Source organism: Macaca fascicularis, chromosome 4, assembly GCF_037993035.2.
Source record: "Macaca fascicularis isolate 582-1 chromosome 4, T2T-MFA8v1.1".
NCBI lineage: Eukaryota > Metazoa > Chordata > Mammalia > Primates > Cercopithecidae > Macaca > Macaca fascicularis.
The window spans coordinates 99,921,227-99,935,774 of NC_088378.1; the positions used below are offsets into that span (position 1 = coordinate 99,921,227).

At 39.2% G+C, this 14,548-nt stretch overlaps 1 protein-coding gene across 5 annotated transcripts in view; it reads left to right on the forward strand.

Moving 5' to 3' along the window:
- The first annotated feature begins 238 nt into the window (after positions 1 to 238).
- The window catches only part of COL12A1 (collagen type XII alpha 1 chain), a 128,184-nt gene continuing 113,874 nt past the window's right edge, over positions 239 to 14,548 (forward strand). For 2 of the 5 annotated variants that reach the window (XM_005552541.4, XM_005552540.4), the window contains exons 1-5: positions 239 to 516; positions 3,491 to 3,598; positions 11,417 to 11,533; positions 13,355 to 13,498; positions 13,949 to 14,008. In XM_005552541.4, coding sequence (XP_005552598.3) covers positions 3,526 to 3,598; positions 11,417 to 11,533; positions 13,355 to 13,498; positions 13,949 to 14,008 — 394 coding nt within the window. In that variant the 5' untranslated portion in view covers positions 239 to 516; positions 3,491 to 3,525. Of the gene's footprint in view, positions 517 to 3,490; positions 3,599 to 9,334; positions 9,545 to 11,416; positions 11,534 to 13,354; positions 13,499 to 13,948; positions 14,009 to 14,548 lie in introns of those variants that run through there. The other 3 variants (XM_005552544.4, XM_005552543.4, XM_065543819.2) reach the window with 2 other exon arrangements.

Here is a 14,548-nt window from a genome sequence, read left to right on the forward strand (position 1 = left end):
TCTCTGCTCCCTCCCTTCTCCCCGCCCCCCGGCGGGGTACTGCTACTACGGCGATCGCCACCTCACGCCGAAGGAATGCTCAAAGTATGCACACGTTCCCAAAAGTAGACCTCCTTCACCGCCGGAGGAGCATACATCACCCCGTGGCAGCCGTCCACCTTCTCAGGCGTTTCGTAACCGAGTAAACTGAGAGCTGGGAACAGCCCTCTATTAAGTAGCCCGCGGCGCAGAGTCTCTTCCCACTTGGCGAAGGCGAACCGCCCCTGACGCGTCCGCGCGCCGGCAGCTGCAGGCTCAGGCGGTCTCCACTCGTCCTGCAGCGCCCGCCTCTCCTCCTGGGATTCTCCTCCTCCTACTGGACTTCCCCGCGGCTGCCCACGCCTCGGCGGCCGCTAGGTGCTCCTGGAGCGCAGCGCCTATCGCCGGGGCGTGTGGGGGCCACACCGAGCACCAGCTTCTCCGACGCCAGGAAGCCGCCGTCGCCGCCTCTACCTCACCCTGTCGCCGCCGTCTCAGGTCAGCCTGGTTTCTGTCCCCTTTCCCCTACCCCATCATTCCTACAGACAACTCGGAAAACGGCGTCTAGCTTGCACCTTGCCTGGAGCGGTGAAGAATCCTGGGCGAGGACAGTTTGGACTTGTAATAGTGTACATGGGCTTGAGCTTCGCCTTGTATACTGGGATTTTGTGATTTTTGGGGGGTTTTTGAGGGAGAGGGGAATGTTGCTTTTCTTAAGAGCTGGGCACGGTTTTGTGCGCGCAAAGCATCCCGTTCAGTGTTTCCGTTTCTAGAGGAGTTTCATCTGTGGATGCTGTCGATTTCAATGGAGGGCGCGCCGGGTTCTGGGGCGGCAGGGCCCTGGTTATCTCGCGGCTGTGGCTTTGTCGGGGAGGGCAGGCTTGCGGCGGGGGCGCTGGGAAGGTATTTTCATGACGCACGGTGCGAAATTCTTTGGAGGGCCCGCTGAGTGCTCTGCAGCTCGTCGAGGCTGCATGGGTGTGTGTGGCATCTCGAGACAGATTCCAAGTGGAGTGTTCTGGCTCCTTTCCTCCCCTACCTTTCAGCGCATCCGAGATGGAGGGTTAGGCCCGCACTAGGGTACTCATACTTGGCGGACTTTCCCCAGCTCCAGGAGAAAGCCCCTCTCCGACTCCCTCCCGGTGCATTGGTGGAGGCCCTATTCCGGGTCTGTGAGATCTCTGCTGCGTTTTCCCACTCAAATATTAAACTTGTGGGGATCAGAGAGCGTGGGGCGCCCGACTGGTTCACCGAGCGGAACAGGTACCTCCAAGAGGGCGTCCTCGGGAGCCCTCCAGTGACCAGTTCAGGGTTCCCTGGGATTCTGAGCCAGGGAGACTCTCGACCCGGACTCGGTAGTCTTCTAATGAATGCTGGGGAAGGATGGGACAGGAAAGGAAATAAATGCTAAGCTCCACTTTGGCTAATGCCAAGGTGGTGGTGGGTGGGAGAGGAGGTAGGCGACGCGCAGCGGTGTGTGTGTGTGTGTGTGTGAGAGATTTTCTTTTTAACTTGACGCGGGAGTTAAGGAATTGGGTTCTTCCAGCGGGGAATTGGGAGGGGACGAGTTGGCAGAAGGGGCGAGTCAACTTAGCCCCAACTCCCACCCCAATGGACTCATTTTTATTCATGACGGTGAAGTGAGGGAATCCTCGCTGCCACGTAGGGGCGGCCGCTTTCAGATATTTATGTCTGAGAATGCTCAATGAATTGTTGCTAAGCATTGAAATGAATGTTTTGGCTAAAAAGGAGAGAAAGCATTTTCTTTTTTAAAACATATGGACGAGATGCTTGGCTGGCTGGCTGAGCTCTAACTGCGTTTCGGTATCCCGGCGCGAGATGATTCATTCTTGCCGCTAAGTCGGGAAACCGACAGGAGGCGATCGAGACCCAGCAAAAGTGTTTCTACTCAGATTTTTGTTGAGTTCAGCTGTTAAAAAAAAAAAAAAAATCTGCTCACAGCTTTTCGGTGGGTCGATTGTTCGCCTTTAACTTTTCGCAATCACAACTGCCAACTGAGTTGGAAATTATTATACCAAAGTTAAGGCCAGAAGATTGGAACAATGGCCCAGTCTCACCTCTTGCTTTTCACTGATGTCGAAGAGGGTTAGAAATGTCAAACAGTTGTTAATTAGGAAGAAAGAAATTGCTAGACCCCTTAGATACCTAGGGCAGTGCCAAAATTTTAATCTTGGCTTCATAAAAAGGAGCTCTAGGCAATTTGGCACGCCTGCTCATCAGACATTTAAAATGCAATTTACACACAGGCTGAGGAAAGCTGCCCTCATGCTTTGTGCCAATAATTTGGAAAGTCATCGTTGGAGATTGTCAGTTTCTTTTCTCAAAGAGGCCTCGACCTTTGGCTCATTTTTGTATTCCCACTGCAGGACAGTCTCCTATCCCCCTCCATTTTTCCTGAGGCCTAGGCTGTTGGTTTACAATAATTTATGTACCTCAGCCTCAACTCTTTTTATGTTTTGCCACTGGCAGCTTCCCAGTTCAGTTCCTTGCTAGTAGCTTTTGTCTTTGGGTTGAACCTTAGACTATTTTAGGAGATTCCATTCTGTAGACATGGGTTAAGTACCTACTGTGTCCTGGGAAACCACAAAGATGAATAAGATTCTTTGTCTTTAAGGAATTAATAATGTAATTACAAAATTAGAAAAAATCAGAACAGAACATATTCTCCTCTGGGGCATATATACTTATAATCTTCCAGCTTAAACAAACAGTTAAATACAAAGATTATTATTGATAATTTTTATTTAAAAACACCTTGGAAAAACAGACAAAAGTGTCTTGCTTCTTCCATTTTGCTGCCTTTTTTGTTATTATGTATTTTGGAGTTGTTTTTCCCTCATCTCAGGTAAAGGATTTATCAGATGTGAAAACAACACAGTTAGCAGGAGGGTCAGGTTTCAGCTGGGCCTTACATTTTTCTGTATAATCCATTTCAGATCTTAAAGAGCTGCATATTTGAAAGCAGAACAACATGAAGAAAAAAGAGAATTAAAAAGGTTTATTATACTTTTCCAAATTACCCTGAGACCACTAAAATACAGTTACCTAAAAAGTTCAGCAGCTAGGAAAAAGCAGCCAAATAAAATCCCCAGCTGGAAGAGATATTTAGTTGAGTGAAGGATAAAATGACCTCTGAATTAGCCATTACCCAGGCAGGATGAAATCATGTGGGGGCTGGTAAGGCCTTCACCCGGGATGCTAAGCAGGACCAGTCTCCAGGAGAACAGGACCCTTTTTAAACTTGAACTTCCTCCTAGGGCCATGATTAAACTTCTGTAGACGAACTTGACTTCCACTGCTTCACAATAGGCCCATTATGTGCTGGAGTAGGCCCTGTGGTTATTAAGGCAGATCTGGTCGGGTTCTGGACTAGGTCCAGGCTCCAGTTCTAACCTGGTTCAAGGCCTGCCCAGACCCAGTTCTGATGCGGTTACACTGCTTCCTCCCGCAGAGCTCTTCATGCCGCTGTAAGCTCGGAGGCCGAGGATGCGGACCAGGCTTCCCCCAGTGCTTGCCGCCCTGGGCGCGGCCCTGCTCCTGTCTTCCATTGAGGCAGAAGGTAAAAGGCTCCCTTCCCCTTCTCCAAGTGACAATGCAAAATTCGAGAAAGGAAAAAACACATCTTTCTTGCTTTTATTGCTTGCTCTGTTTTCCCTGCGCTTCGTGCTGTCTCCGGTGGTTTCTCTCCTCCAGAGAAACGCCCCTTTCTCCTGAGGTTTGTCCATTTCCCAGCTCTCAGGTCCAGCTCTTTTGCATTCTGCTTAATGCATTCCATACAGTGCTGTGTGGTCTTCTTGAGCTTGTCTCTGCGGTGTGCTGTCCACACTGCCACCTGCATTGCTGCCTGATGAGAGGACCAGCCACCCGAGAGGGGGCGACGGCTCTAATCATCTCAACCAACAGGACACCTCCGGGTGGCACCCAGGAGCCCCGAAGAGCGGGCGCACTCGCTCGCTTGGCTAGTAACGAACCACCTGGCTCGGGGCTGCGACCTCGGTGACAGAACACAATAAAAGACTCCAACAGCGCTGGCTCTGCGCCTCTGTGTGCTTTGTGGGGAGCTCAGTCGGCGGGGCGGATGGTGCGGGCAGATGAGCCAGCAGCCAAGCACCCTAGGGGATGATGGCTGGCAAGCGGAGATCCGGCACCCCGGGTGTTCGCCTGACCTAGGGTCGCGGCTGTCCCTGTTTGGTTCGCAGGGCTCCAAGGCGCGTGGCCTGGACTGGCCCAGCTCAGACAGGTTGAGCCTGGGCCAAGGTTTCCAGCCTGGGAAGCGAGCGCGCACCGGAGTTGCTGGGCACCACCTCCAGTGTCCTGCCCTTGCTCCCTTCTGCCTCCCTCTGGGAGAGCCCGGTGCGTCTGACCTCCCCGCGGAGGCGGTGGGGCGCTCTGAGATGGGTTTCCAAAACGGCGCCCTGTGGTTCCTCCTCTAGGAAGTGGAGGGCTTTTGTTAGATGTCCCACCCAATTATGTTGGTTGTATGCGCTTGATGTCTTAATTTCTCAGTGTTCATTAAACAAGCCAGGTCTATATGTCAACCCCATGGCGACTTCTGTGGTCCTTCAGTTGTCATTGGAGACCTGAAAAATTAGTTTTCTTATTCTGCAAGGTAAATGGGGTAATGTCATGAAAGATATCTTTTTTTTTTTTTTCAATAAAGAAATACCCTTGATGAAGTTAAGGGAGGAAAAAAAAACACTTCTGCAAGTGACAGCTGTGGAAGTTCTGGGTTGAGTTGTGCTTTTTTAGAGGCTGTGAGAAAGTAAAGTCGTTTGCATGATTATGCCGAGGTTTTCAAGGTTTCTATAGTGTTTGATTTTCTACTTCGAGACTACAGGTTAAAAAAAATAGATTAGGGGAAGCAGAGTATTTCCAAAATGTATGGCATGTTTAGTAAAGTGACAGAAAGGTGCTGACTTTTCTTAGCTGATAACTATTTTATGAATGTAGAGTCTTTTCAGAGTGACCTCTGTGAAGTAATATTAAGATGAGGTTGTTTTTAATGTTCCTTTCTATGTCGTTGTTAGGAAGGAATTTTATTTGAGGAACTTCTGGAGGCCCTACTACAGATATTTTTAGATAATTCACTGAAGTGGCCCATTTATTGCTCATTAAGAAAATAGTTATTTGAAAATCAGAAAGAGTTGAGAATTCTTAGAAAAAGAATTAGGCTGGAAATGATGTAAGTGGAAAAAATTGATTCGGAATTAGATATTGGCTGGTTAGCAAAGTGCAGTTAAAAAGAACAGCTTACTATCTACATTTCTGATTATTCCCATATTATATTTTATCTTTTAAATTTGTATTTATTTCCATATGGTACAGCTCTTTTTTTGCTTTCTTAAATTGTGTCTTTTCTTGTATCCCATCTCCTTAAGTTAGTATTTAATAATTATATTTTAATAGGATTCATTTTTTGACCTTATTCTCTAGTTTGGCATGGTCAAATAGAAATATGGTATGAGCCACAAATATAAGCCACATATGTAACCTACATTTTTTTTTTCTGGTAGCCACATTCAAAATGGAAAAAGAAACAGGATAAATTAAATTTTATAATGTATTTTATTTAACCTAAATTATTTCATCATGGAGCCCATATGAAAATTATTAGTGAGATATTTGACTTTTTTTGTACTATGTCTTTGACAATTGGGTGTGTATTTTATACTTGCAGTGCAGTTTATTCTTTAAATTATTTTTATTTTTCCTGAAACAGAGTCTCGCTCTGTTGCCCAGGCTGGAGTGTAGTGGCTTGATCTCAGCTCACTGCAGACTTTGCCTCCTGGGTTCAAGTGATTCCCATGCCTTAACCTCCTGAGTAGCTGGTACTACAGGGGTTTGCCACCATGCTTGGCTAATTTTTGCATTTTTAGTAGAGATGGGGTTTCACCATGTTGGCCAGGCTGGTCTTGAACCTCTGGCCTCAATCGATCCACCTGCCTCAGCCTCCCAAAGTCTGGGATTACAGGCAGCACTGTTTATTTTGTACTGGCCACATTTCAAGAGCTTGATAGCCATACATGTCTGGTTGCTCCCGTGTTGGACAGCACAGCTCTAGTGTTGACTCCTAAGTGGTGCTAGGAGCCTTTGAAGGGCTAACAAAATTTGTGGCCAAAGCCTTTCTGGGGACGCTGGGCTGGGACCAGAATTTCTTTGAAATATTTCTGTTGGGGGCATTTCAAAATTTCAACTTGGGACTCTAGACTCTATTTGGTACCATGCCATTTCAATCTGAATCCTAAAGTAGCCACAGTTACGTTTCTTTTCCTTTCATGACTCATACTTGCACTCTTACATTCATACTATTTTATCACCATTTTCTATGACCTTAATGTTTTGTATATTAAAAACCCAATACCTTTTTGAAAACATTAATTAAAATGTTTTGGCATTCACTTTTTGCATTTCTTCCTTTTTATAGTGGTAATATTTTTGTTTTGTTTTTCTCCTGCTTATTTGTATTAGGAGCTATATTTTTCATACTATGTTATCTTGTCCTATAGAAATAAGAGTGGAAATGATTTTTTTCACTTCAGTATTTATAATTTTTAGCCACTGTATAGACTTTATCAACTGTATCACTGCATAGACTTTATCAGCCATATCTGAGTGGCCTAGAATGTATGAATTATTTTTGGTTCATGTATCATACAGTGTGTTAATTATCCTGTAGAAAATTTAACACTTTGCATTTAAAGGTTAATGGCCAGTGTTCCCTGAGAGTTGGACACTTTTCTAATTAATCTAGGATTAGAGATGAACACAGGTTTTGTGAAAAACAGAGTGTTAATTTTGGTTAGTCTGATTTATAGTTTATAATATATAATAAACAATTGAATATTATCAATTCATCTGTGAGTTGTGGCTATAGCTTTGTCTTGTGTCTAGGTTAAGAGACTACTTTGTATATATTTCTATAATCCTATGTCTAATTTGTGTTATAACAGAAATTTCAAACTAGAGGCTAACATAGAGATCATCTATTCTACTCTCATTTTCCAAATGAGAAAATGAGGCCCAGAGAGGCTGAATCACTTGGTCAACTAATGCACCTACTTAGATATGAAAAACAGACAAGACCCCAGTCTTCTAGTCCTAGGTTAGTGCTGGTTTGGTCACACTGTGCTTTCTTTGTGCTTAACAACTGGTTGTTCCAGAAAGTTTGATGAGAGGACACATTTTATAATGTGTATAAAATAATCTGTAGCTTATTCTAAAACATTATCTTTTCAACTGATTATTTATGGTACCTTGAAAACTCAAATGAAATGAATTTCTATATCATGGCAAAGATCATTAAATTTATACTAACTTTGCTTGGCAAACATAAATTAATGCCTATAGAATATGGTTAACTCATCCATATTGCACACTTGTCAGGGTTTCTACTATTAAGGTAGTATCCTTTCCAGTGTTGTTATCACAGATATCAAACTAAAGATCTTACTAGTTCATCAAGATATTTTAGTAGTGTATTATTAGCTTTGATTTATCTATAGCACATTGTATATACTTACCAATACTTATTAGACTCCTCTACTCCCGCTCATCCATTTTCCCACCTGTCTATCCATCCTTCTCTTCATTCATCTCTGCAGTGGCTGGTAATTTCTTGGACATAGCCCCTTTTTGGGTGCCCTATTAAAAATGTTTCAAAAAGTTATATATCAAGATGGACACTTTAGTTTTAAATGCTTGAACAAGTGTATAAAGTTAATATACCAAATTCCATCTATATCTGAATTGGGGATAACTGAATACCACATATTTATGTATATATGTATAATAATACATAATATGTATAATATATACACATATAATTATTCATGTATATATATAAATCAGCTCCATATAAATATTGTTTATATTTACAAATATATGTATATATTAAAATATGTATATATTAAACCCATTTATGTCTAGTGTTCCATTATTGGAATGCTAAGCATGTGGGAGTTATTTATATCCTACTGCTCAAGGTCATTGCCAAGGTCTGATTACAAAAATTCAAAAAATTGCAACCTCAGGCATAAATGGTTTAAAAGCAACTACTTATAAATATTGTTTTCTAAAGTTAATTTTTGATGGAAATATTTCTTCTACTTTGCATCTAATCTAGTACAGTAGAAAACTGTGTGTTTTTGTAGTCAGACCATGGAATCCAAGTGTTGTTGCCTATTGGCTGTGTTATCTCTCTGAATTTCACTGATTTATCTGTAAAGCAGGGATAATAAGGCCCATCACTGGGTTCTTACAAGGAAAAAAGCGGCAACACAGTAACCAGCTCTCTGCCTGTTATAGAGGACAGTCAGTAAGTGTCAGCTATTATTATCATTCCCAAAATGTCCTAAATCCCGTTTATGTAACAGGATTTATGTAGCAAAAGTTTATGTAACAAGAATCTCATCAGAATGAGCCTTTTGTAGCATAGTATTTTGATAACAAAAAACATTATTTTGTAAATATGAAATTAAACTATGAGAATAAAAATACTTAAAATTTTAGTCTCTTCACTATCAGTATTCAGGTTTTATGAATATATGTAAGATTGTTATTTATTTATAATTTTCATTCTGTTTCTCTTGGTTCGGATTCTCATCCTATGCATCTATGGCTCTTTGTAATTATAATCCATATGCAGCTAGTACATAATTGAAAATTTCTGGGCTGGGAATGGTGGCTCATGCCTATAATCCCAGCACTGTGGGAGGCTAAGGCGGGCGGATTACCTGAGGTCGAGACTTCAAGAGCAGCCTGACCAACATGGAGAAACCCCATCTCTAGTAAAAATACAAAATTAGCCAGACGTGGTAGAGCTCGCCTGTAATCCCAGCTACTCAGGAGGCTGAGGCAGGAGAATCGCTTGAACCCGGGAGGCTGAGGGTGTGGTGAGCCAAGGTTGTACCACTGCACTCCTCCAGCCTGGGCAACAAGAGCAAAACCCCGTCTCAAAACAAACAAACAAACAAACAAAAACAAACAAACAAAAAAAACCAGAAAATTTCCAGCATCAGCATTATCAGCATTGTCTTAGGGAACACTTAGACTCTGTGATATGTGATGGTGTTTATGAATTATTTTTATGTAAAATAAAATATTTCAAAATTAATAACGTACATTTTTTAGCATTGATTTATGTTAACATGGGTCATACACTCACATCTGCTTTATTGTTATTTTTTCATGAAACAAAACAAACAAATGTACAAATAGAATGGCAAGCCTGAAAAGCTGTATATGCAATAAAATTGGCCAGAAGAAAAGTCAAGCAGGCTCTCTGTTGTACCCATGCGGGTTGGCCATTCTTTCCTACTTTGATTCCCACATACCGCAGTTTCTATGAACACCTCAAGATCCTCTGAAATGTTAAAGACTTTTCCCCACAGTCAATTTTTCAGTTTATCTGGAATCCTGGTCATTTGGATATCAACAAGGGGGGCCGCTGCTGCCCTTCAGCAGTTTTAACCTAGTGTCCGCTGCTTCAGGTCATTTTCCTTCCAAGGTTGGTGGTACTGTTTTTCCATGTACTGATTTTTTTTAAAAGCATGCTCAGGCCAGTTGTGTCTGCCTTTGCATTAAATTTGTCCTGAGCCATTGCTATTGGAACAATATTTTATAATGATATTCTTAATGCCTGTTGTCCTATTAACATCTGTTGCATGCATGCTATACTAAGTGATAAGTACAGCTAAACCTCAAAATATGATTAAAGACCGAAGAATGTTGAGTAATTAAACTATGCATGTAGATTAATAGTCTAATCTCACTGCCTGTGTATGGATAGTAAGAATATAACATTCATTCCAATACTAGTGTATCCAATAAAAATAAAAAGCCATTTCCTATAGTTGGAGGCAGCAGTCCACTAAAGCAAATGTTTGCTTAATTATTTCCATTAAAACATGTTATTAATATTACATAAATCTTTAACCCCAGTTAAATTCTGTGACTCATGTCTCAAGGCTACTAGTGTATTTTAATTGACCTTTGGAAAAACCTAAAAGGAAATTGTAATCTCTCAAAACAGATGCAAAAATTCTGACTCACAAGGAATACTTTCAGACTAAAACATTTTAAGAAGAGTGTGGCTGAAAGTCATCTTAATTCGTTGACCTGTTTCAAGAGTAATACTTTTTAATTCATCAACCATGCACTGACAGTGAGTCAGTACAATGCTGCATGATGAGGCATGAACATTGTAGAGAGAATATCATTATAAAATATTTAGGAAACGTCTTTGTGTAATGACTACTGTACATGGAGGCTTTTGTTCATTGTGGGAAACTAAAAACAAGTCAACATTTCATTGACACATGCATGATACTGTACAGTTTTGTATGTAAACTATTTCTTTCTGTACTTTTCAGTTATTCCTGTCATTGACTTTTCCAAGTTTTTATGCGCAGTCATGTCTTCAGATCACTGATCCTTCTTCACTGTTTTCTTTAAGTTCTGTAAATAAATGTCCATAAATATACATTGATGTTGTCTTTTCATAATTAACCATTGTTTTGTAAAGGACCATACTGGCATTTTAATCTAAAATGCCCTTTCTAGTATGGAGTATACCTGCTGCAAAGGAAATAATAGTGTTGGTTTACACCCTGGAACATTCAGCAAGCTGGTGTAAACAGGCAGAATATTAGTTTTATAAACTTTTGAATATCACTATTTATATACCTACAAATTATTAACATCACTTATTTTTGAATACTTGCCTATGAATATGAATATACATTTAAATGTATATTTCCTTGTCAGATATAACTGTTTCCCATGATTCCTCATTTTCATTAAAATATATTTTTCATCTCTGCTACATATTGAGATTTATCAAATAACAATGAATAATTACAAGGCAAATAATGCAGAGAATGAACCAAAATCATCATTGATTCTTGTCCATATTATGGGAAAAAACGTATTATGTCAATGTTTTGAATTAACTTCTCTGGTTGTAAGCAGGTTGTGATTTAGCATGCTTGTTCAAAATGCACTCAGCATGTATCAAAATTCCTTTAATTGTTATGTGAATTGTTTGCATATGTGGTTATTATATGTGATTTCATTGTACTTGTATGTACTTATATCCAAATATGTTTCTATTATGCTTGATTTTGCTGGCCATTCTTGAATGACCTAGCAACTCAAGAATCAAAAGTGTTTTGTGCTGTCTTCTGTAATATGTATACTCTCTGATGTTTTGTCAGCTTTTAGTTTTATTCTTATCCAACAACATATCTTTTATATTTGTTGGAAACAAATTTATGCAAAGACAATTTTAGAAAGCTTTGCTTAACACAATTCTTTGTTAATTAAATTGACCATTTTGTGACATTGAAAACCTTAATAATATAAACTCTCTCTTTTGCAGTTGACCCACCTTCAGACTTGAATTTTAAAATTATAGATGAAAATACTGTTCATATGTCATGGGCAAAACCAGTTGATCCAATTGTGGGTTACAGAATAACGGTGGACCCTACAACAGGTAAGTTTTGAGACTGGAGTTTTAGGACAGAAGCATCAAGATGATATAATTCAATCTCCACCTCTTCTCCCATTTCATCATGAAGAAGCTGAGCTTTAGGAAGCCTGAGGGATTTGATCCATGTCACCAGACATTTGCTGAACTCAGGTTTCAGATTTCCAGCCTAGTATCCACTATTATATTTTAATGTTATTGAGTATAACATGTTTTGCTGTGGTAGGCTGTTCTTATTAAAATTTTACTCTATTTTTACTGATCAAAATATTGTTAGTAATCTTTGATCTTATAAAATCAAATCCTTGTTCCTTGGCATTCTTCTTGAATTACTTAATCTTTTCAGCATTTAAAGTATCAGTTGATGAAGTAAGTTGTTACACCTTACCCAGTGTCCTACACATTTCAGTATCCAGGAAACATCATTCTGTGATAATGGTAAATAACCATGATGACAGATAAGAATTTACTTTGGCTAGGTGGATTCTGTAGACACTAGGCTGAATCCTTGGAAAACAAAACTTGTTTTGCTTGTTCTCAAGCATTGTCTTTAGTGTTAATAATGTTGCCAAAATGTGGAGAACCAAACTCTATTGATTAATTTTTAGTTCTAAAATGGAATGAGAAAATGACCATTTCTACTAACATTGGCTAAATGGTAAGAAGAAGTCTTGACTGGCTGACAGTAGAGATGGAAGATGTCAATACAGATTATTACTAGAACTGTGTTTATTTATCTTTTAGCCTTTAAAAATATTAATGATTTTACATATCGATTTACCAGGAAATATAGCTTTTTTAAAAAAGATGATTTAAAAACTTAAAAAGGAGTCAAAAATTTACTTTTTTCTCTTTGAATCTTTCTCCCCAAATATATTTGCAGTTACCTTATTCATTCCAAAGCAGAAAATCAGTTCTAACAGGGTCCATCCAGTTTCCAGATGTTGGGAATAACTGACACCCAGCAATTCCAAAACTGGCACTGGGACTACCCAACCTGGCAGAGTCTGAGTGTCTTGATGTCCTCTGGGGATCTTGGTTGGTTTTGCATATTCCACCTGCAAACCAAGAGCATTTTTCAGTGGTCTATTGCACCTGTTATCTTTTCTAATTATTTATATTTTGACGAAAACAATATAATTAAAAATATCATCAGGCACGTCATTCCCAGGAACCAACATGTTTCCTGATTGAATTGAGAATTAACAGAATCTAGAAGGGAGTACATAATTGCCAAAATATAAGTAAACACCTAGTATACTGGACCTTGAAATATTTGATACCTGCTTAAGTCAATGCAGAGGTCAATGTTACCCATTAAGGCATGTGGCCATTTGAGAATGGAATATGCACTGCTTCTACACAGATTTCCTACTAGAGATTGGTCTTAACCTCTGGGGTTTGTTTTCCTTGAGTTTATTTTCATTTCTTATTTCTCTCTCTCTGCTGTCCTCCAATGCATAATTTAAAATTAAATTCTTTTTTTTTGCATTTATAAAACTGTTATCTCCCATTAGTCTCCAAAACCAATGATAGATTTTTAGTTTGATATTCTGGTATACCTTTAAACTAGAAAAGTCTTGAATTCTCAAACAAGTATTAAATATGATTGTAACAAAAGAAATACCAGTCCATTTATTAAATTTCTAAAATTCAAAATTTTAGTTTTGGAAGGCAGTAAAAAAAATAATGTTTGAGTGTCCTGAAAAAAATGTATATATTGAATTTTTCAGATTTTGAGTACTTCTGGGAATTACAGTATATTGTGTTGTGTTATATGTGAAAAATGTTTTCTTGCATTCATATTTTCCCTTTTTATATTTCCAGATGGGCCTACTAAAGAATTTACCCTTGCAGCTAGTACCACTGAAACTTTATTGTCAGAACTTGTACCTGAAACAGAGTATGTGGTGACAATAACTTCATATGATGAAGTAGAAGAAAGTGTACCAGTTATAGGACAACTAACAAGTAAGCATACATATAAATTAAAATACTTGTGTCCTTTTTATTTTGCAGAAAGGTTTTCCTACTTCAGATTTAATCTCTTGTGATACAGAGTTAATTTATACCAGTACTAACTATTTTTTCTGTTATCCTAGTTATTAGTGGACATGAATAATTCATTCCTGATTTATAACTCTGGTCTCTGGAAACAGCAGGAATGTTATAAATGAAGACCATTAAAAATGTTAAACTTTGCTGGACAACAATGTGAATATCTTTTTGAAATATCTCAAAGATATCACTAAAATAACTTACTTGCAAGGGAATGATTATCTGGCAGTATTCTCTGACCAGCTGGGCAGGGCCATACTTTTAAGAGACAATAGCAAAAACTAACATAATATATTTATTATATTTTAAAGAGAATGTCTGCTTGGGTTCATTTCCTTTTGTAATAATAAAGTTTTAACTTAGTTCAAACAGGTAGTTCGACAAAGCCAGTGGAGAAAAAACCTGGAAAAACCGAGATACAAAGTGAGTGTTTCTCGTACTATTTTTGCTTAGATTCATGGAAGGAATAAATGTAGGATAGAACAAATGTTCCAGTTATATACATAGATTGATCTTATTCCTATATTAATTTCTATAAGCTTTATCTAGAAGGAGCACAGACAATATAAGAATAATGTATAACTAAGCCATTATAAGCTAAGTTCTGACATTCTAGCCAGTTTTTCATTCTATTTACTAGATATTCTTTTCAATGGGAGAGTTTGAAATTGTGTGTGTTCAACCTTTCCTGCAGGATTTTGGCAATAGGTGAAAACAAAGCATATTTCAGGACTCAGCTCGTTTCTCAAAGACAAACTGATAGCAGTAGGTGGTACTTAGGAATATATGAGAAATACAAGGCTGGAACATGAGAGAGATGCCCTCAGCTAGTGTTCAAAGCAATACAATTGTCATGAAAATACTTTTCTAAATCTATGTGTATGTTATGCTCCTCTCTAGGTTATTTACATGGCCTTAGTTGAAAAAGTTGTAACCTTTTTCAGAGTCTCTATAACACACCTC